Below are 22,820 nucleotides of genomic sequence, written 5' to 3'. Positions count from 1 at the left end.
GCCTGTTCACAGGCTAGCGTTCAATAAACAAACATTTTTGTTCCCCAATTCTATTCCGCCCTGTATTGATGATTTCACAGATATCCCTTGCTTATGTGGTACAACTAAGGTCAGTTGGTCACTGTTTCCTAGATGTCATTTCGCTAATCCCATTACGTTGTAAAATCGAACGAAAATGAAAATCAGAAATAGGCGTATGTATGAGTTAAGAAATTCGTCAATACATCATTCAATAATTCTTCAATTTAATAATAAGCACGATGGTGATTTTGATAGCTTTAGCTGATTGTATCCTTATGTTTCTTGCTTGTTTGATGCCCGGATCAAATGCCCCCCCCCTCCCCCACCGTAGTGTTTTATAACTTTCATAAGGGATTACCCCCATTACCTTCAGTACCCTTAAATAGCCAAAAGCGTGCCAGAACGCCGTTAAACAGTTGTCCAACATGTCCACACGCGGCAACTTGTACTTGCCAACAAGAATTTGCAGACCTTATTTTGTCATGTGGTTCAAAACTTTTTTTCTAGAATATCAGATACTCTCTGACCCTCGAGATGGCGTGACATAGTCAGCCGTAATGGGTACTCACCGGATTATTGGCAGTGTTCTTACACCTCTCAGCCAAGCCATTGAAAGTGTCCTGTAACGCCAGGTGCTCAGATGGGATGGGACCTTTCATGACTGGAGCAGGAGGCTCCTACAAAAAACGAACCATCATGTACAAACGGTGAGCCGGGCGATACTGTCACACAACAGCGTCATACAATACAGTCAAGTGATGCTGTCACGCAACATCGACGCCGGGTAGTGATAACGTTCTTATAAAAAAGGTTCGTGTATTCTTCTAAAGACCGATTAAGACGGTTCGAATTTGTTGTATGCGACATGCTAACGACAAGGTTACGGTACGAACTGTTCCGTGCAAATCAACCCTACAATTTTCTAACAATTCTAGCAGAAAATGGTGAAAATGTTGTCGTAGGATTTTGAAACATATTTTAAAACACTGCGACAATCGTACGGGTGACGAGTGCAATATATGATTTTTACGTGACACTAGCAGTATGCGCTACAGACGTCGCAAACAGTTGTAATTGGACGTCGCAGTCTTAATCGCCCTCAAAAGTTCTTTTCTTTCTTGCAACCAAAGACAAATGATCCCGGCTATGAACCCCGCAAAAAAATACTCACTTATACTAATAGAATTGTATATGCATGAACATCATTCAAATAGCAGTACAAATGGATGACATTGAGTGGTGCTGATAAAAGCAAGTGTGCATGGAAAATGTTAAATTATTTAGTCATTTTCGTTTCAGTCAACTATGCGAGATTTACAAAAAGATTTAAACAACGCTGCCATTCACTGCAAAATTGTACATTTACTTTTTGTTAATGTCATAATCACAGTTAAACAGGTAGCCAAAATCCTTCAAGCTATAAAATTACATTGTTAAAGAGTGAAGTCTAAGTTATTGTCTTTCAGAAAGAATGCAAAAAGTAGTCAACAACAACGTTGTTTATAATTTTTATCCAGCAACTTTTTAAAAATAGTTATAGACCAGTTAGTTTTGTGACTGAGAAATGACGGAAAATGAAAAAGAACAACAACAACAACTGAAAACTTAACAACAAAAATGACACTGTTTAGCATGATCGAGTGCCCAAATTCAACTGAACACACTCGGTGGCTACAAGATCATAAATTTTAAATTTTAACCGTTATCCGAAGTTATGAATGGCAAAAAACTATCCTTTGGATTTTAGGCCAAGAAAGGAACTGAGACAATTAAAAGTAACAATTTAAAAGTACGGCATTCTCATAAGGCGCAAGCCTCGTGGAATTACGTGTATAAGCGGTTTAAGTTGATTTAAGTGCATCTTAAGCGTGCGTCAGTCATTTAAAAAGTTATCATTCGAACGTTTTAAAGCATGTTTAATGTGTTTAAAGCCTGTTTTACGTGCTTTACCTGTTTAGGGAGTGAGTGAATAGCATGCGGCATAATGTGATTAGGTGATGGCGGCGGGGAGCCATCGTATACCTGAGGAGACTGTTGAGGGGGGATATCCCCATAACTGGGAGGTGCACCAGGTGGGCCACCCCCCTGAGGCATCATAGAAGGAACACCAGAAACAGGGGGGACACCTTGAGGCAAACCTAAAGACGACACAAATAAAAATGCATTAGTGAATACATATACATGTATGTGAGATAGGTGATGACATACGAGCAGTTCTAACGTTATGTTGTTCCTTACAGTCATTCTAACAGTGCAGAATGGCGACTATCTTTCAACATGCCATCTTTCTACAAGCTATGTGACCAGCTGAAAGACTGTGAAAACTGTCAAACGTGTCAATTTTCTGGTAATTAATTACTATCATTATAATAGCTACTCTCCTTACTGACAGAAGAAACGACCAAATAAACTGACATCAAATTGTTCAAGAAGGGTGTTTGAAAATCTTAGCCTCTAACGCAGACGTCCTTTGGATGGTCACGTCACGCAAGAAGGGAAAGGTGCGTGCCGTGACGAGCCGAAGAACGTCTGCGTAACGTAGGAGGCGAGTTAAATCTAATAAGGTAATAACTCGGCTTTCGTCTTTGACTTCCAGTACAACTGGGCTGCATTGTTCGCAAAGCGTAAACCTGCAAAACTGTCGATTTATCGTTCCAAGGTAAAACTGATTAATACTTTGCGTTCCCACCTCAATTTAGCCGAGCGCATGGCAACAAGTGTGTTAACAGGAGGTTTGTGTACATACCGACCGGAGATGGCTGCTGCTGATTGTGCTGCTGATCAACTGCACCATTGAACAGTGGAGTGGTGATGGGTGCTGGAGGAGTGAAAGCTGGAGTCTGCAGCAAGCAATAAGTTTGGCGCTACATTAGTTCATAACACAGAGTACACAGACTGGGCTAGCGAGCGTTCAGAGCACCACTATAAGCTGCTACCTCAATTACATGGAGCTATTTTAAACGTAATCAGTGTATTTATATAGGAAGAGATTAATAAGAAAAATGAACAGGGAGCTGGAGAAGAAGTTCGAGGTGAACAAAGATAATCCATACAATCTTCTTTGGTGCCTTGAAAAAAAAAATCACACGAATTGATCCAGCTATCGAAACACAAACAACTTGCAGACTTCCCAATGGCATAAAATCACTTAAGGGTGGACAAAATGCGGAAAGAAAGAGTTCTGGGCCCAGTTGTTCGAAAGCCGATCAAGCTAATCCTGTATTTAGGTGAACTTTGATTCAAGTTTAATTACTAATCGGTAAAGATGCTTCCAAAACATTGTTGACCCTCAGTTTTAACTTAGACTTTTCTTTACCTTTAAGCTTGAAATTAGGCTTTAAAACCACTTTTGAAGAGCGAGATGAAAACCTCGATTAACTTTTAATGGTAGATCAGCGTTAATAGGGTTTCGAACAACCCGGCCCTGGAGGCCAATTTTCTTTCCATTGTTTTTGAAGAAAGTGGCTTAGTTTCAAAAAGATACGTTGTTTTGCAAGGTAACTGGATTTGAGTTACATTAAAGCTTGTTTGCACATGTTTGTACATATCACTGGTTTAATTGCTCTTTCAAGCCTGCTAATGCCAATACATAAGGTTCTACACTTTCCAAGGGAAGCTCACATGCGTCATGTGGGTTAATTTATGAGGTTCAATAACATCTGACGCTGACCTGCTTTTTTGCTCTCATGATATGAGTGTCCTTCCAAGCTTGTTCTGGAAAATAAACAGAACAAATTAAAGTTAATAAACGTGACTTGACCTGGGGGGCGAAGGACAGTGGAGTGGGGGGGGGGGGGGGGAGGGGACAGGCTTAAAACACTTTAAAAACATCCGTTAACATTCTTCACGATTTAGCTTTCAAATCTATTTAAACTGGAATTTCTGGTACTGAAGTTTATAGTTTTGCAGAAAATCCCCCAAGGAAGTCTATCCTCCTGTTTCAAAGAGGTTTAGGCATTAACCAGCTTTAAAGAACAGCTGTTTCACTGCAAACGTGAAAAGTCACACTACAAATTCAAGCCACTACTGGAGCAATGTATCTCAAAATAATATTAATGTTAAGCCACCTAAGTATTGCTAAATCTAAAGCCGTGTATGATAAGTTCAAAGGTTGTATAAAATTTTCAAGGAGGGCTAATTCTAGAATAACCGAAATGACCGTACAGAGAGACCTCATCCCGCAAACCACGCCACCATAAATGCCACATCTTAATAACAGCCAGTAACTTGTGTCTAATGGCGGTCATTGAAGAGAAATTCTACTGTGTCAGTAATGTCCCACAAGTCTTTGAAACTGTTTTAGAGTTGGCGGGACAAACATGAAGTTGACCTCCTATAAAACTGACTTAATGCCAGAAAAAGTCTGAGCAAACATGAAGACCACAACACAGCAGAGCTTGTTTATCATACCAGTTGGAGGAGGTCCCATGGGGGGAGGTGTTACTGATGGTGGTGGTGGTGGATGAGGGCCCATCCCAGGGACCCCAGCCAGAGTGGAGCCAGCATAAGGAGCCCCAGGGGTGACTGTGCTTGCTGGATTGAAAATCTGCATCGGGGGCTGTCCTTGAGAGCCATACTGTCCTGGTGGTTGCACCTGCGTTGGTACAGCATTTGAAGCTTGAGGCTGATACATTGATACTGAGGGTGGTTGAGACCATGAAGACTGTGTCTGAGCAGTGCGTGCAGGCGGCGGCTGGGAGGGGACACTGTAGTATGGAGTCTGGGTAGGAGGTGGTGGATCGAAAGATGGCTGAGACATGGGAGATGGTTGGGGTGCTGGTGCTTGGTAAGCAGCTGGGTTGTAGAACTGTGTTTGTGGCGGGGGACCGGAGGGTTGATAAGATGGGGTGGCTGCTGGGGAGGGTGGCTGCCTTTGCTGTGGCTGGTAGAACTGTTGTGGTGGCTGCTGCTGGGGTGGGGCACCATAACTTGGCTGCTGCTGAAACTACAAACCAAACAATTTAATTCGAACATAACTCGTTACCTTTCTTTTAAACTTGACAAGCTACTAGCACTGAATTAGGTTGACTCATTTTTAAGTTGATTATCCACTGGCATCGAGATCAAATGACAGAGAGAGTACATCATGAGAGTTTAAGAAAGGTTCAAAACTAAGATTTTACAATAATACTAAATTAGATCTTCTGTCATCCACTAATTTCTGAATGTTTATGATTGTTGAGCTAACCTGTGGTTGAGTTTGGGTCTGCACCTGAGGCAGAGGCTCAGCTTGAACATCAATCCTTTGGAATGGGAATGGTGGCGGACCAGTAGCAGTAGAAATATGGCTTGGAAACTGTGCATTGAACAGGCGATCCTTAAGAACACCAAGACCTCCCTACAACATAAAAAATATAATGTCTTATTATTTTCTAGTTGAGAATGGTGTATTATTCAGTAACTGAAACAGGCATACTCGCAAAAAAATCTGAGTGCCCCTATCAGGGGTCAAACTTAAGACCTTCGGATTACTAGTTCGGCTGCCCTACCACTGAGCTACAGGAGAGCTCGTGGGAGCTAAGGCCATTAAACTACGTTCATGCGGCAAACATCCTCCGTACTGCTAGGATTTGAATGTCAATGTGTCATGTGTTGTTTTCTTCTTACCCTTTTCTCAAAACTATTTATGAAGAACTCAGTTTCTTACATAATAGCCAGTCCCAGTGCCAAATTAGAGCTTATTTGGAGCAATGTTCATTTCAAGGCAGAAAATTCACCTATGATGCAGTAGTCTTGCACAAAACTCTTCAATTATATTTGGAAAGAGGTATTATCAGAAGGATGTTTAAAGTGTCTGTAATTTTTTTCTGGTGGTGGGGTTAAGTTTTTTGGCAGCTTTTATTCAGAATTCTATAGCACCTTTATTCAATTTCACCCCGTGCCACAGTGACTATGTAGTATGCCCCACCGATAAAACTCCCAGGGCTGGCATTAAGGCAATGTAATCCACTTTTCTATACAAACCCAATGGGTTTCCAAGATTATCTGAATCATGGACCTACAACAAACAGCTGCTCTAACCTGGTCATTTACAGTCATCAGGTACCCCATGGCAGTCTCAAGGCATCCCTGAGCTGCTAAAATCTCTGCATATTTACTGTAAAGAAAATAAACAAGGTACAAATAAGATTCCATAACCAGAAACATGTTGTTCAACCTCAATGAATAAAGAAGGCATCAATATTACACTAGAATAATAAGCACAACACTGTAAGCATAATGTAACATTGACACAGTGTATGAGCTATGATTAGCCAAATGACAAACCTTACCTGAGTTTTTCAGCCAAAACTGATGAGCCACTGTCAATCAACAGTCGGCGTTCCCTCTCCACAGCTTTCTTTAAAATCATAACCTTTTCAATCAATTCCTGTGAGTTTAAACAGGGAGTAAAAAAATTGATTAAGAAGTACAGGAAAGTTAAAATTTTGAGTGTAACAAAAACCAAACAAATAGCCACAGATCAAGCTTTACCAGTACAAGTAGTAATGCTAGAACCAATAAGAGAGAAACACCTGTAATGTTTGTACCCTACAGACCTGTGTATGTTACCCTAGGCTGGACAATGAATTATTATCATTTTAGCCCTATAGTTATAATAATAATAATAATAATAATAATAATAATAATAATAATAATAATAATAATAATAATAATAATAATAATAATAATAATAATAATAATAATAATAATAATAATAATAATAATAATAATAATTAAAATACCAGGCCTATCAAGGAAAACTAATTTGAGATGAAAACCACATCTGAGTTTAACATACTTGAAGGGCAAGGGGAGAAGGCTCTGCAGGCATGTTCTTTGACCTGGTAAGAAAAAAAGAGACATTGCAATTACTTGAAAGTCCTTTGCAATGAGAGAAACATTATGTTCAAAGAATCAAAGAGTGGCATCAGCAGTTCTACTCACCAACAAGAAACAAACTTTTCAACATTCCCAGCACAAATATAGCAGACCATGGCATTAGCACAATGTTCATCACCTTCCTGTTCCAATCTCTGCCCCAAAAGATCGCACAGAGCAGTGAACTCTTCAGCCTTGGCATATGTTACTAGGGCTGCAAGGGCCTCTCTCCAGTTTTCTAGAACGCAGCTTTCGACGATGTCACGCCAATCACGATTCACAACCACTGACATCAGCTAAAGGAAAAAGGAGATAATGTAGCTGATCTATAATTTATAACAATGTTTCGTGACTTTATAATTATTAGAAATCTTTATAAGATGTGTTTGTAATAATATTCTCCAAATTTATCATCCATACAGGCTTGTCATTAAGCTTTGGAGAAGCCAGCTTCACAGGGCAATTAGCTAGTAAAAAACAAAGGTAGCCTCCTGTTATTTTCAGGTTTTTAGAAGCCAGCTATTTCCATTAAAGTTGACAGCTGTAACAGCCAGCTGCCAGCTAATATAGACAGCCCTGCTACAGCTGTATGGATTCTGGTGTCTTTGAAACAAAAAGGAGAAACTATTTATAAAATGTACAAAGCAATCCTATTTTACTGTTAACTAGGTCTATGGCCGACACCCTCTAGAGGGACCAACCCACCCAAGGGGGTGTCTGCCTTAAAGAGAGTTCAGTTGAAGCAAAACAAGTGAAATTGGCTCGGTGACCAGCTAAGCTGACAGTGGCTCCCTAGCTATGTATACATGTATTGATGACATACCCTTGCCACATTGCTCTTGCTTTTCTCAAAGTATCTTGTCTGTATTCTGGCCAAGAGGTCAGGACCACCAGCAATGGCGAGAAGGAAAGCATCAGCCTGATAAGGGAAATAATAGCATGCTTACATCAAATGTTAATGGTGCTGCTTAATTATAAATTGATACCAAACATGTGGATGGAATTTTATGGCATACATCTAATGATCAGCTGGTGAATAAACTTGAGGACCAAGTTTTGTTTACGGATTAAAGTGACTGAACAAAAAAATCAACTGAACAATAAAATTGTTAATAAGATTGATCAATCAATTCATCAATCAGTTCTGTGTGTGTTACAAGAGGCTTTGTACATTACTGAGAAAGCTTCATACATGTATCGTTTGGATGGAAGGGCACAACTTGCCCAGTGAAACTTGTGCACAACATTTCATACATGTACACATTTCTAGTTAGTTTTGAACATCATCATAAGATTAACAGCTGTCCCAGGCCTGGTTCTTCACAGAGTGGAAAACTGTTTCTAGTGGATATGTCACCATCCAGTGGATCAAATGAACTGCTTGGAATTAGACTTCAACCACTAGATACAGTTATCAGTTCTTTGAACAACCAAGACCAGGCATACAGAAGGTGTAAATGGAGATGCTGCATTACATCACCAACCATCATGTGACGTACCATTCTGTCAGCATGCAGACAAACATCAACTGCTGCTTCAAAATTTCCAGTGAGTAAGGCTTGAGAGATAAGACCATCAGTATCTGCAATAAATATGCATGTAACAGATCAATTCTTTAGGTTTTTCCTTCTTTCTTCATCACCATTTATTTTTAGCTAAACAATCACTTGGAATAAGTTGAATAAAGAAGACAATTGAATGTTTAGGCAGCTCAAGCAGGTCTGAAGAATATTCTCACCATCATCAGTAGGAATCTGGAAAGGAGACAGAGGCTTTACTGGTTCACCAACACCTTGAATTTAAATAGTTTGACAGTCTGTTAGTACTACATTTTAGGAACGTTTGGAGAATATCATAGTTACTTCAATTTCAGGACAGAAAGGGTTACCTGAACAAGCACAGACACAATCCTGCCTTATGTACATCATTGTAAAATCCAATGCAATTCTCACGATGAACAAGATAAGGTGGTATGTACACAAATGGGATTTTAAATTTGGATATCGTGGAGTAAATCCAGTGTCCCCCTCTGACACTACAGGATCAATTTAGCAGTAAACCAGCTCTTCCTCTCCACTTATCCCACTTATCTAAATTGCTTACTGGCCCTTATTTAACTAGCTCAGGTACTCAAAATTTTGTTGTTCAATTTCTATGTAGAGGGCCATCATTGCATCGCAGCTTTTGCAAAAACCCCTATACCCTCAGCCCAATTGTTCAAAACCTGGTTAAGCTAATCCTTGCAACATGAACTTTGATTCAAGTTTAATAATTCGTTACTAGTCAATAACAATTTTTCCAAAACCTTTTTGTCCCTTAGTTTCGAATTAGGACTTTTTTTTAGCATTAGTTTCAAATATTATTAGCTCTTCAAGACAATTTTGATTAATGAGCGAGATGAAAAACCTCGCTTAATTTCTAAACTGAGGTTAGCTTTAATCGGCTTTCAAATAACTGGGCCCTGATCCAGAAAACCACATCTGGTCATACTTGTTACTGCTGGTAAAAGATAAAAAGCAAGTCATTCTCGACAATGAGTACTTAACTCACCTAAGTCTCCTGTGTCAATTGACAGAGGTCCCCCAGCTGCAATTACATCAAATGCTGCAGCTCCTTCACTAAGGCTGCCAGCTTCTGATAAGGGAGTCTGATAGATTGAATTATAGAGTATTAACACAAGTAAACAATGCTTATTATATGCCATAATGGTTTTATAGCATAAATACATTTCTTAGATGAGAATACAGGATAGAAACCAAAGTAGGTTACACACTACAGTGCTAAAACTAACATTAACCACAAAGCATACTCTGGGTTTTTGTAGTATTTTAGTAAATAACGTGTATCAGGGAAGTAAATTGTTCCAGCGGAATAACTATTGGTGACCACACAGATGTCATGTTCCTTCTTTCAGTTTAATTTATCTCCTAGATGTTAATGGAAATAGTGTACATGTATCCCCCTGTTTTTGGTCGAGCAAGAACAATCAATTTAACATATATTTCACAATTAATATTTTATTTGCATAATTATTCTAGATAAAAGTTAATACAAAGGTCCACATACCTTAGATTCAGCTACAGAGGGTGTGCTTGCTCCACTAGAAAACACACCCTGCCCCGACTTCCCAGTTGTTTCCTACAAGAAAACATTATTTTTTCAATTAATTAAAATACTATTTCACAGCTTATACAGCTTCACCAAGTACTTGTGGATAGATAGATCATGCTTGACAATGGAAGTTCATCCCCTTACCCCAGATGATAAAAGTTGCATCTTTTGAACTAACTCTTCAGCGTCAACTCCTCCTCAATTACTACTTGATGCCGACGATGTGTGAGAAGATGCAACCTGGCACAAGCACAAATGTTAGAATTTATAATGCATGCATTTACTTGACAAATAACTGGAAGAGAAGAATAATCAGAACATGTATATAAAATCTACTAAGAAACAAAAATGTATGAGCAGGGTGTTTTCCAATGTTTTCCCATGTACCTACCTTCTTTGATAGTTCCACTGGATCATAGCCAAGAAGTGTCAAGAAATGCTTCCTAGGTTCTCGTTCAAAGTTAATCTATATCAAGTAGACCAAAACAAACACAACTCAAGAGTGATATTGTGCCTGGATATCAGTAAATGATATTATATTGATGTACTGTATTAAGAATACCAGTTGATGACTGTCTTTGGTCACAGATGGACTGGGTTAGAACGGACTGAAACTTGAAAAGTGTTTGGCTAACTGTTTTCAAGTTCTCGTATTTTCGAATTCATTTCCAAAATGCACTAGAGCAGATCATGAGTTGTTCCTTTCAAGAATTCAGTTGATTTCTTTTTCTTGATGTTCTAGTCAGAACTATTTTGTAACTAAGTGAAGGTATTGTCACACCATTTTCACCACCAAAGGTCCAAAATACCCGTGATACTTCCCCTTTAAGGTGAAACTGTCAATTTTTGTGGTGTAATGTGATTAGCTTTCATTGTGCAGGTGGTCTTGGTTAATGAAGTTGGAATGTGAACTATAAATCTGACAAATGAGTTCAAACAAATGCATTTCGATCATCACCTTCAGGAAACTCCAGAGTGTTCTTTCAAACTCTTGTGTACTGCTCTCTACTTTGGAGTTACAATATTGCATAAAGCTTCCTGATTCCAGAGCTCCCTCCAGCTCATATGACCTGTTCACCAGCTCCTGTTCTGTTGTCACTTGACTGATGTTCACCTGCTCATTAAAACAAAGTTTTTCACTGATTATAAAGTGCTACAAATAGGATAACAAGGGCCTTATCTTTGTCAGTGTCTGGAGGCTGCTCTGATTTGATTAATTCTATTCACATATTACCAGACACCTGGGCCCGGTTGTTTGAAAGTCGATTAATGTTAATCCACAGTTAAAAGTTAACCGAGGTTTTCATCTTACTTGCTAAGACTGTTTTTAAAGGCTAATTTTAAGCTAATGGTAAAGAAAAGTTGAAGCTGAAGGACAAAAATCTTTTGGAAGAATTTGTATGGGTTAGTAAATAAATTCAAATCAAAGTTCACGTTAACCCAGGATTAGCTTCACCGGGCTTTGAACAACTGGGCCCAGTAATCTGGCACATGCCCTGGAATCTGACTTTGTCAAGATATATTTTAGAGTGACTGCCTCGACGAAAGAAGTCGTAACATTTCAACAATCTAGACAGAAGTCACAGCCTCTGTCTTGTGGTCTGTGTGCCACTTTATCTAAGTAGCAAATGAATGTTGAAGTTGGTTACCAAAAAGGGACTCTACAGTGATATAGTTGTTCTAGAAGTTAACAATGTGGAATGCAATACAAAACTATACTGTATGCAATATTTCTGTTGGCATTTTTTTCATGAACAAACCTGAGCAGATGGTTCATCCTTTGCATGGCCAAAGGATATCAGCTTTCCACCAAACTAGAAAAGAGAAAAATACATTCAAAGTCACCACTTAACCTATTTAATAAATTACAGCTATTCTGAAGTATGCAACTACATTTGCTGAATTAAATACTAATGAAAGACAATACAAATAAAATTAATATTGATAAGCAATTCCAGTGATCACTTTAATCAACCACAACAAACATATCAAACAATGATAACAAACCAATCAGAATATGTAGCAAGCACAAGTAAACATGCCTAGCACAGGAAAAAAAAAATGCCAGCAAGTCACAATTGGTTTTGGTTCTTCTTCTAATAGTAAGTAGAAAATAGCAGAGTAAAACCAAAATGAGTACAAAATTGTTTTCGGGACTCAATTGAAGGTCACTTTTTTTGTACTAAAGATTTCCTTTAAAATATTTCTTCAGAGTGAGACATGACCACTTATTTATTTGTTTAATTTGGTTAAATGAAATTTAACTAAGTTAACCACCACAAGCTTAGCGGTCAAGCGGCCCACAAGCTTAGCGGGCTCACGTGGTACATGGTAGCTCTTTCCATGGAGTTCTTTGTTGAGCGTTTGTGTAGCAGTCTGCGGAGCGGTTGTTTTATCATCTTCCCACTCTCCTATCCCCCTACATTTCTTCCTTCCACTGTTTCACTAGTGTGATGGGTGCCTGGAATGGGGGCTCATGGCTAGGTTACAGGGATTTGCCAGCCATGGGGGCGGTATTCTATCTAGGGGCTCGCCGGCCACAGTGGAAGCCTCTGGGTATCCCAAGCACCCACCTTCCACTTAAGCGGGGCAGTTGGTTAGTCCTTGTTACTTACTGCAAATGTAGCTCCACATGGTCTGCGCAGCCATTTAGGAGGCTTCTTTAAGGGGGTGCTGGTTGTTGCAGTCTTTTGTTGTTGCTGCTGCTGTTGGGCCTGATGAATTTGAGCAGAAAATGGGTCATCCACATCAAATGCACTCATGACCTGTAACAAGGACAAAACAATCTCTGTATCAGAAAACAAAAGAAATTACTTATAAACACAGTCAGGTCTTTCCCAATCACCAACTTACAAATAATTAGGCAATACAAGGTGATGCAAACACTTGCCTTGTAATAATTACACCCTTCAAATTTAAATATTGTACGTTAAATAAATGGATATCAAATGAACTTTGTTATAATGAATGGTAAAGAGAGAATGGCAAAAAAAATCTTTGCCCAGTGGCCCAAGTAATAGACAGGATGCCTTCCTGCTCAACCTTATTATAATGTTTAACTATTAAGAACAAAATGGACAATGCAATTATGCATCCACAGCTTACATGTAAACAAGGTGGTTGTTACAAAAACTCAGAGTCTGTAAAAGAGCTGCATCCCTACTTACTTTCTGTTGATGAAAATCTTGGCAAGAAGCACCTCCACCCATGAGAGAAAAGACACTAACATGGCCGTCAAATGAAGAGGAACAGATCATGGCTGGGTTCCTGGGGCACCAAGCAATGTCAAAGCTCCACTGAGCTGTGGTTGGCAACTCATAGACAATCTGCAAGGTAAAAATAATCAATTAGAATTTGTCTCCTGGAAAATCAAAACAAATTCTACTATCTGAGGAGAGTGTATGCATCAGCAGAGTGGCAATGACCAGAAAGCCAATGACAATTCACATGCTAGCATCTAGGTAAATAATAGTAATGTACAGTGTGATTAAACCATTGAAACGTCTCAGTCAGTATACAATAAATGGTTACCTCTCCTCCTGCTTCTTGGGTATTTGGATTCCAACAGAGAATGCGATTGTCCTGTGAATGTGAAATTGTGTCATGAAAGGTATTAGTAATCATGGTTTGAAATAATAGCGTAAATTAAAATCAACACCTTTACTGTACAATCAAGTTAAAAGAGTGGATAACTTTATCAGGGGGTTAAAATGTATTGGTTGGAGTACATTTTATCTGCTGGATAGCAGAACAACTGTGGCCTGAATGGTATCAAACTGTATTCATGAATCCATTTTTCCATTTAAAGATAATCCAGTACCAAGAACCGTCATGCTAACTGTGAATTCTTGTGGCAAACCGATAAACTCTGTAAAGAAAAAGTACCTTGGCACAGCTCATGAGCAAGTCAGGATCCTGAGGACACCAGGCTACTGATAAGATTCCTCTGCAGACAAGAATGAATATTTTAATATTAACCCTTTAAGTGTAACAGTGACCAGCATTAAATTTCTCCTTGTAATATCAATGCTTATTCAACCCCTGAGGTCATGAGAATTAAGAATATGATCACCCAAGGTGAATTTTCTTGATATTTTAATAACTACTCCCCAGTACTTTTATAAGAAAAGTTTAGGGACAAGATAGGAGAATTTGGTCTTTGATATTAGGGATTAAAGGGTTAAGTACTGTCTAGTGAAACATTTCACTCCAAAAAACACATACCTCTGGTGGCCGTCAAGTACTTTCATTGGAGACGTGGCAAATCTAAGATCCCACATCTGTGAAAAAGAGACAGTAAATTACACAAAATGCTACCTGTATCTGAAAATGGGCCATTTCTTGATCGTTTCAAGATTATGCACAGTTAAATGAATATTTAACCATGTTAACAACCACAAGCTTAAGTGGCAATCCAGTCAAAAAATGAAGGGGAACTTCTGACTCACTGTCACATTATTTTACTTTTGTCCTATTTATAATAAGCACCTGAATAACTGGATATCTGTCATCTTCAGAGGCTAAAACCATTTGGGTTGCAACATCTGGGTGCCACTCAACTGCCTTGCATCGAATCTGCAACAGTTTAAACAATAAATGTTACCGGTATTAAGGTCATCACTGACACTATTCTGGTGTAAATTGTCTGATGTTCCCTCATGTAAAAATATCCAGGTTACAATTTATTTTCTTACCATAGCACTTTGATCACTGACTTTAATGATTGGCTCGTTTTTCCTCAAATCCCACACAACACAGCGGCCACAGGGGGATGCTGAGGCCAATATATGCTGCACTTGTCTATTCCATGCTACACAACTGATGTTATCAGGTGGTAGGGTCTTACTTCCTGGTGTGAGAGGATTGCTGGGGTTTGTCAAATCCCAGATGTAGATTTCAGAATCACTCGCGCCTGACGCTAACAAGCTTGTTTTAAAAGGATTGAAGTCCAATGCCTGAACAGGTCCTTGAAAGAGAAATAAAGAACAAGCCATTATGTACAGGCTTTCTTTGTGAAGTATATAGAAAGCTCATTTCGCTTAAGCTTGCATTCATTGAGAGACAGTTAAACTTTTGTATGATACAACTGTTACTTTTTTCCAAAATACGACCTTCTAATCTTGGGATGTGGCTTATCTATGAGTGCGGCTTACCTGCCAGTGTTACGTTCAGAGTACATGTATTTAAATGGTTAGTTCAATAAACGAAACCACTGTACATGTATGAATATATATTACATGTAGTCATGATGGTAATCAGACTCTGGAATTTTAAATTTTACAAACTGTTGGAAAAGCTGTCTGATTGGCTCTGCACGATTAATAGTTTACTCTTTTAAAGTTTCCAAACGAATGTACTGTACTTTCTGTTTATCCACAGCTGGTAAGTGACTTGCACAACCTATTTTTAACACACTAAGAACTTAATTGTGAGCTGAAGATTACCTGTGTGCTTAGAAGATTGCAACACAAGAGAGTCATCGGCATCTCCAGATATAATCTTCTTGGCATCATAGATGCTGATAATGCCATTATCGCTTCCACCAATCAGAAGGCCAGATGATGAACTGGAAGAATCCATTCCATGTGATCCCCAGATAAGTTTGTGGAACCTAAAACAGTAAAATAGAAGCAAGATGAAACCACAAATTTTCAATTCTGAGTGTTCGTAAGAAAAAAGAGGAAAAATAACATCCAGGTCAAAAACAAAAGCACCATACACTCTACCTGTATGGATGGCTTCACATGAGCAGTTTTACTATGCAAAGTTTGTATTTGACAAGTTATATAAAATTATACTTGAGTGTGTTATAAACTTTGTCAAACTTTTCCCTGGCAAGTGTCCTTGTTCAGGAAACTGGACAAGGGAGGTGTAAGACCATCTTTTGCCTTAAAATTGAAATTCCTCCATATTAGTGCTACTTTGGCTCAGTGACCAGTTGTGATATAACATACTTAGTTGAGGTTTAATTTTTAGGTAAATGCCAAATGAACAAGAAATAGCGCATTACTTTCTATAAAACACAATTGGTCTACATAAGGAGATGCAGACCCTTGACTGATTTAAGGTTACCGTATACCTTTAGAGGTGTCTCGTGTACAAACGATGTAGCGCGTCCGGTTTAAACTGTAGACACCTAAACCCTGTATCAAAATTAAAGCTTTTAGAGCTGGCTATCAAACTATACCAAGAATTTTGAAATAGAAATGAATTGCCAAATTTTTCCAAACCTCTAAATACAACCGTCCGAATCACCTTTTAAAAGCTACAAGTCAAAATAAATTTTGTTTTTCGCTAATTTAATTTGCTCCACAATTTCCAGACCCAAAGCGCTAAAAAAAGTGTCTGTGTTTTACCATATTCAATTGCAGTGAAAAGTTACAGCACATTTTCGAAATAGGATTAAAAAAATGCGGAGTGATCGTACAAAAATCACTCTCAGAGAAAAATATTTTGAAAGAAAAAATTTGCAGACATGATTTTGTTGTTTATATGTTACATGTAAACTAGCTACTGTCCAAATTTGCAGGCAAACAAACAAATTCCCTTTGAGTTTTAGCTCTTTATTCTTCAAGTGAAAAAATTGATTCGAGAAAACAGCGCTAAAAATTCGACAATTCATTTTATTTCAAAACTCTTGGTACAGTTTGAAAGCCATGTCCTTTAAGCTTTAATTTGATATAGGGGTTTAGGTACCTACAGTTTAAACCGGAAGCAAACAAATCAGTTGAGCATTGGTATCTCTTTGTGAAGGTCACTTGTGTTTTCTGGAAAAGTAATCACCTATTTCTCGTTTATTTTAGCATTTTACTCTTATATTAAATATGCAGCCAAGTTTCCTACATTACGACAAGTCTGTGCCAAAATAGAGCTTATTTCAAACAATTTCAATTTTGAGGCAAAAACGTCATTTACTCTATCTTGCCCAAAACCCTTCAATTGCTCCCTCATTAAGCCTGTTAAACCAACACATCTTCCAGTTTTCAGGTTTTCAAGAAGTTGTACATTGGTCGTCCAAGAGGCATGTCTCCAAGAAAATTTGTAAAATATTTGGTGAAGTTTCAAAAAGTGGATGTCTACATGTTTAAGATACATGAACACCCTTCTGCATCAGCATTGAACCAGAGTCTCTTCAAAGGGTCTCCTTGTTACAAAAAACAACAGCTTTGCCCATACAACAAAATTCTGAAAATATTTTTTTTTTGTTTCATAAGTTTCTGAAGGGATTATGGCGGTACATAAAGATATCCCATCTTGTGCATTGTTGTCTACATAGCATTGCGTAACCCGGGACCCTTTGTCTGACAGGATATTTAATTAAGGTTTGATAACTTGCCTGTGTTCTGAAGCCACAGTTCCTTTGAGTGGCATCTCTGTGTCACCACTTGACAGGTTAAGAGCAAAAATCTCAAGGGCAGCATTGGTGCTAAAAAGAGAGTGTAAAACAGGTTAGCACATGCCAGCCAAAGGAATTGCCTTGTACAGGACCAAATTTATCAGTTTTTCACAAATTTCATCACATGTAGGGCATTGGGTAAAGTTGACTGTTGATCACCTTCACCTTTACCTATCCACTTTGTGCCATGTGGCACATAAGGCCTCGTTGACTGTTGATAGTTGATACATTTTCAAAATTCTTTAAAAATTAGAGCTGCCATATAGAGTAAGCAGTATTGAGAGAACACAACAAATGGTAAAACCACAGTACACTGAAAGATTATTGAATCCCAAATAGTAGGAGGCTGCCCAGTAACAATGCCATTTACTGATATAACTTGAGGCCCTATGTGCCATCTTGGCGCCAAGGGACAAGTGAAGTGAAGTGACTGATATAACATGGCCCTAGGACTCAAAACTGCACCATGTAACAAATCCAGTTAATTTCAAAGGAGGTGGGAGCTTCAATGCCCTTTATTTATTTATTTATTTATTTATTTATTTATTTATTTATCTATTTATTTATTTATTTAACCACTGGGCAATGCTACCCTTTAAATAATGTTCTACTGGAATTCTGAATTTAATCTCTGAGCACATCACATACAAAAGTCATTCCAAGTTTGAAAAATACAATGTAACATGTAACAGATGTGTTTGGTATACGGTGGCCGGATGGATTTATGAGGTTCTCCTACCCTCAGTATGGCTTCTAAACATGGTGTGTTCTATTATCCAACTTGACGTACAGTAGTATTGTTTGTATAACATTTGAAACAAAAGTGTAATGTGCCCAAAATATTCACCACCACCATCATCATCATCATCATCAATCCTTAGCACTCCCAGGGAAGCACAGAGCATTCACCAGTAAACACCATTGCAATATTCACAGAGTAGTCATTTGTACACTAAAAACCAGTTTGGTGGTTGTTTGTTCTATAAAAAAGGGATTCCCATCAGCAATACTTAGGACACATCCTGAAATGGCGTATGGAGATCCAAGCCTATGATAGCATTCCCAGGACGTTACATCAATGGTTTTGGTTAAGTACAGTATTTATAAGTCAGTGTAGAGACGTGACAGTATATATAAAACAGTTAACTACCTGAAGGTAGCATCAAGCTGCTGCGCAGCTGTGCCTGCCGCAAGGTAGATGGGGTACTGGGGTGCAGGACTCCATGCAATGTTGGCCGTTCTGTTCACTTCTTTGACTTTCATGTCGTCTGTCTGGAAAAACACGCAACATTATATTCAGAGTTATGTGGGTCCCATTCCGTGAAAATGTGGTAATATTCCAACCACAGTAACATTCAAAAACCAATTTCTGTATTGGTACTTTTCTGGTTGGTACTGAACCAGTGAAACTGTAATGTATAGGTACAGTTCACTTGTCTTCAATCACAAGGTCTTATGTGTCACACAAGCACCAAGAGGATGTTTGTGTGTGGGTATATTGCTATCATCAACACTAAGGTGAAGGATTGAGGATGAACAAAAATGATGATTTAAAGACAATAACAGCTCTATCACATTATTTTAGTTATGTGTTCCAGATGGTTTTCAAAGTCAGGGAGTCAATGAATTATTTTGGGGGGTCAATTGGTGTGGTTCTCTACAAATTTTCTTACAGTCAACCCAGGTCACGCGTGAACGATATTTTTGAAATTTGAACGGAGTTTTGAAATTTACATGTCAGTTTTCAAAATCGTCCACGAGATTTCAGAGTTCCCGTATAAATTTCCCTAGCTTATTGACAGTATAAAGCTATGAATTTTTCTTTACATTGCAAAATTGAATATTTCAAGAATAACAATTGTTTCCCAAGTATTTTGAATCTTTTTTTCAGTTAATGCGTCTTTTTCGGAACGATTTCCAGAGAGATGTCCAACATTTCATTCACACGTCGGACATTACAAAGAGAAATTCGAATGTTCATTTCATTCTTGGAATTACTATTCACGCATGACCTGGATTGACTGTAAGTTTATCACTCAATTTCCTGGGTCAGGAGGCCAGCTTTTTTGGGTTCTTGTCCTGAGAGCCCCTCTCATACCTGGAACACTGAGTTATGCATTTAGGTATGCGACATGTTATCTATTGAAACATTTATGTGTATTTATAGTTGATCATTACTGGTAAAGCTATGGAAATAAACAAAAAAGCCAAAAGAATTTCACAGTCTTGCCGATTACAGTTGAAACAACGAAGCTGAGAACATTTTTAAGGCCATTAAACAATTATTCCAGAAATGCGTCTCGAACATGAGATTATAAATAGTCACCATGGTGCGTAGTGCCAAGTTGGCTATAATCATCATACGACTAACAAGCACACGTGAAAGCGAGAAATATTATATTGCCACATCTTGCTAATAGTTTACATTTTGTAAGAAAGATTAGAAGACGATTTAATGGGCGCTATTTCTTGGGCATGGTATATTAACAATTAATTTTATTATTCCATGAGTGCGCATTGGATATGAGATGATAAATAGCCAACAAGGTGTACAGTGCCGAGTTGGCTATAATCATCTCATATCCAACAAGTGAAAATGGAATAATTGTTTTATTAAAAGCTACCAAGAAATATTGCTAGATCTTGCTGATTTCACTTTGCACGAACAACCAGAAAACAATTTAATGGTCTCTATTCCTCGGCCAAGGTATAATGGCTCATATACCACTGCCGCTAAGCCAATCACGATAGCTGATATCCTACTCTCAGCTAATCAGAACTCTGGAATGGCATAAAAAATGTATTTGCCCAATTATCCACTGCCAGACAAATAACAGAAAATAAGTTAATTTTAAATAAATCAGCTGTCACATAGCTTTACTTTACTTCTACACAGAAAATTATAAGAATCCTGGCAGCAAATACTAAAGAATGCTTACAGACAATAAACCTAATGCCTTAAATTTAAGAATTTCCTGACAACAATTAACAACATACCGGTACTTGGAAGCCGGTATGTCTTAGCCGGCATGTCTTACGGGACATATTTTTTAAACTTCAATACAAGGAATGGGAGCCAATTGTAACCCGTGAAGTGCAAGCTTAAAAAGCTGAGCTTAAATTTTCAAATTGCTGCTCTGAAACCTAAATATAAATTACCTATTAACACAAGGTCTTGTTTAAAGTTTAAACTTGTGGTCGCATCTTACTTGATACATCGACGAGGTGAGTACATCTCCAGCTTACGTATACAGTTTCATACTGCCAAATTATACTAGCACGAACATGCTTTTTTGTAATCATAGACATAGAAACATTTAGCATTAACGATAAATCTTATACACTTTATACAAAAAATCTTCTATCGCTCACAGATAGTTGTTCGGAAGTGGAGAAGTCCCACTGGACTAAAGGAAAATGATTCACCCGATCGTAAATTACAATTTCAGATATCCGCGCTACCTACCGTTTCTTTGGTGTTTCTCTTTAGCGAAAATAAGTACCACACAAACAGGAATGATGCAGGAATATTCACAGATGCTAGTCCGAGTTAATATGGTTGTTTTGAAGGAGAAATCCGTGGAATCGTACGTGTAAAACCAGGCGATTCCACTCACGGCAACGTGGCAAATATTTTGCGGCTTAGCCTCGCTGTCATGCGGCTATAATGGTCAGTTGTTGTTGTTACAAACAAGTACTACTTCATATAGAGGTACTCAAAGAATCATTTGTAGCCCAAGTAACAAGTAGTACTTGGTGTAACGCTAATTAGTTTTTAAAAAAACTGAATCATTGTATAATGCAATTCGAGGGATTTGATTGGCTTAGAGGCCATGGTATATGAGCCATTATACCATGGCCGAGAAATGACGATCATTAAATTGTCTTCTGGTTGTTCTTGCACAGTGAAATCTGTAAGATCTAGCAATATTTCTTGATCAGGTTTTTAATAAAACAATTATTCCACTTGCGCTTGTTGGATATGAGATGATTATAGCCAACTCGGCGCTACGCGCCTTGTTGGCTATCTATCATCTCATATCCAACGCGCGCTCGTAGAATAATTGTTAACTATTAACGCTAACGGGTTCGAAACGCGTTCCAAACGCGTTCATAACGCATTCAAAACGCGTTTTAAACGGGTTCAAAACACGTTCCTAACGCGTTCAAAACGCGTTTAAAACGCGTTCCATACGTATTTAAAACGCATTCACAACGCGTTTTAAACCCGTATGGAACGCGTTTTGAAGGCGTTATGAATGCATTTTAAACGCGTATGGAACGCGTTTTAAACACGTTTTGAACGCGTTATGAATGCCTTTTAAACGCGTTTTAAACGCGTTCAAAACGCGTTTTAAACGCGTTCAAAACGCGTTTAAAACGCGTTCAAAACGCCTTCGAAACGCATTTTAAATGCGTTTAAAACGCACTTAGAACGTGTTATAAACGCGTTTTAAGCGCGTTTTGAACGCGTTTTAAACGCGTATGGAACGCGTTTCGAACGCGTTTTAGACGCCTTTTGAACGCGTTATGAACGCGTTTTAAATGCGTTTTAAATGCGTTTTAAACGCGTTTTGAACGCGTTATGAACGCGTTTAAAACGCGTTCAAAACGCGTTCGAAACGCATTTCAAATGCGTTTAAAACGCGTTCCATACGCGTTTAAAGCGCGCTTAGAACGCGTTATGAACACGTTTTAAGCGCGTTTTGAACGCGTTGTGAACGCGTTTTAAATGCGTACGGAACGCGTTTCGAACGCGTTTTAGACGCGTTTTGAACGCGTTATGAACGTTTCTAAAACGCGTTCGAAATGCGTTCCATACGCGTTTAAAACGCGTTCACGACGCGTTCAAAACGCGCTTAAAACGCGTTTATAACGCGTTCTAGGCGCATTTTAAACGCGCATGGAACGCTTTTGAAACGCATTTGAAACGCGTTTCGAACGCGTTTTAAATGCGTTTTAACGACATGGCAAGTCCCACCTCTTTTGCTTCAGCGTATCTCAGGAGGTGGTGCCTACTTATTCATTTGGGAGATTTTTGCGCGGTTTATGATTATAGAGCCTCCATCTTAGACGCTTTTTTGGCTTGTCACACAATCTTTTCTCTTCAACGAGGAAAGATTGCCTGGCGAGCCAAAAGGAGCGTCTGCGAGGGAGGCTAATAATTGTGCGGAAACACTGAAGATCTTAGCCAGGGCTATGGAAGTTCAAACAGAAAATTGGGGTAACTATGCTTTTTTTAGAGACCTATCAAGCTTCAATTTGGAAAAGAGCCATACATTATGTATTTTAACGCCTTTTGGAATAATTGTTACTTTATTATCTCTGATCATGGTAAAAGACCGGAAGGCGTTGAGAAAGCTCGTCACTGATTGCAGTGGAGTTTGCTGCTGCTGCTGCTGCTGATGATGATGATGACATCTCTGATTGT

The 22,820-nt window shown here is 38.5% G+C and overlaps 1 protein-coding gene across 1 annotated transcript in view; it reads right to left on the bottom strand.

The window, feature by feature from the left end:
- LOC146470027 (protein transport protein Sec31A-like) overlaps positions 1–21,024 on the bottom strand; it is a 23,431-nt gene extending 2,407 nt beyond the window's left edge. The window contains exons 1-29 of the mRNA XM_085122132.1: positions 20,856–21,024; positions 18,540–18,661; positions 17,330–17,419; positions 15,438–15,604; positions 14,688–14,959; positions 14,482–14,568; positions 14,218–14,273; positions 13,879–13,939; positions 13,525–13,575; positions 13,161–13,319; positions 12,609–12,758; positions 11,754–11,807; positions 10,952–11,107; positions 10,385–10,459; positions 9,949–10,020; positions 9,433–9,529; positions 8,621–8,674; positions 8,382–8,464; positions 7,706–7,801; positions 6,949–7,178; positions 6,803–6,845; positions 6,294–6,391; positions 6,043–6,118; positions 5,210–5,359; positions 4,432–4,966; positions 3,692–3,735; positions 2,768–2,861; positions 1,972–2,159; positions 591–698 (exon numbers count right to left, since the gene is read on the bottom strand). Of these exons, the coding sequence (XP_084978258.1) occupies positions 591–698; positions 1,972–2,159; positions 2,768–2,861; positions 3,692–3,735; positions 4,432–4,966; positions 5,210–5,359; positions 6,043–6,118; positions 6,294–6,391; positions 6,803–6,845; positions 6,949–7,178; positions 7,706–7,801; positions 8,382–8,464; positions 8,621–8,674; positions 9,433–9,529; positions 9,949–10,020; positions 10,385–10,459; positions 10,952–11,107; positions 11,754–11,807; positions 12,609–12,758; positions 13,161–13,319; positions 13,525–13,575; positions 13,879–13,939; positions 14,218–14,273; positions 14,482–14,568; positions 14,688–14,959; positions 15,438–15,604; positions 17,330–17,419; positions 18,540–18,652 (3,459 nt within the window). The 5' untranslated portion in view covers positions 18,653–18,661; positions 20,856–21,024. The remainder of the gene's footprint in view (positions 1–590; positions 699–1,971; positions 2,160–2,767; positions 2,862–3,691; positions 3,736–4,431; positions 4,967–5,209; positions 5,360–6,042; positions 6,119–6,293; positions 6,392–6,802; positions 6,846–6,948; positions 7,179–7,705; positions 7,802–8,381; positions 8,465–8,620; positions 8,675–9,432; positions 9,530–9,948; positions 10,021–10,384; positions 10,460–10,951; positions 11,108–11,753; positions 11,808–12,608; positions 12,759–13,160; positions 13,320–13,524; positions 13,576–13,878; positions 13,940–14,217; positions 14,274–14,481; positions 14,569–14,687; positions 14,960–15,437; positions 15,605–17,329; positions 17,420–18,539; positions 18,662–20,855) is intronic.
- Between the last annotated feature and the right edge of the window lie 1,796 nt (positions 21,025–22,820).

Source organism: Pavona decussata, unplaced genomic scaffold (genome assembly GCF_977016875.1).
Source record: "Pavona decussata unplaced genomic scaffold, jaPavDecu1.1 SCAFFOLD_114, whole genome shotgun sequence".
Lineage (NCBI taxonomy): Eukaryota > Metazoa > Cnidaria > Anthozoa > Scleractinia > Agariciidae > Pavona > Pavona decussata.
Note: the sequence above shows the minus strand (reverse complement) of the source record. Positions and strands in the feature narration are given on the sequence as shown.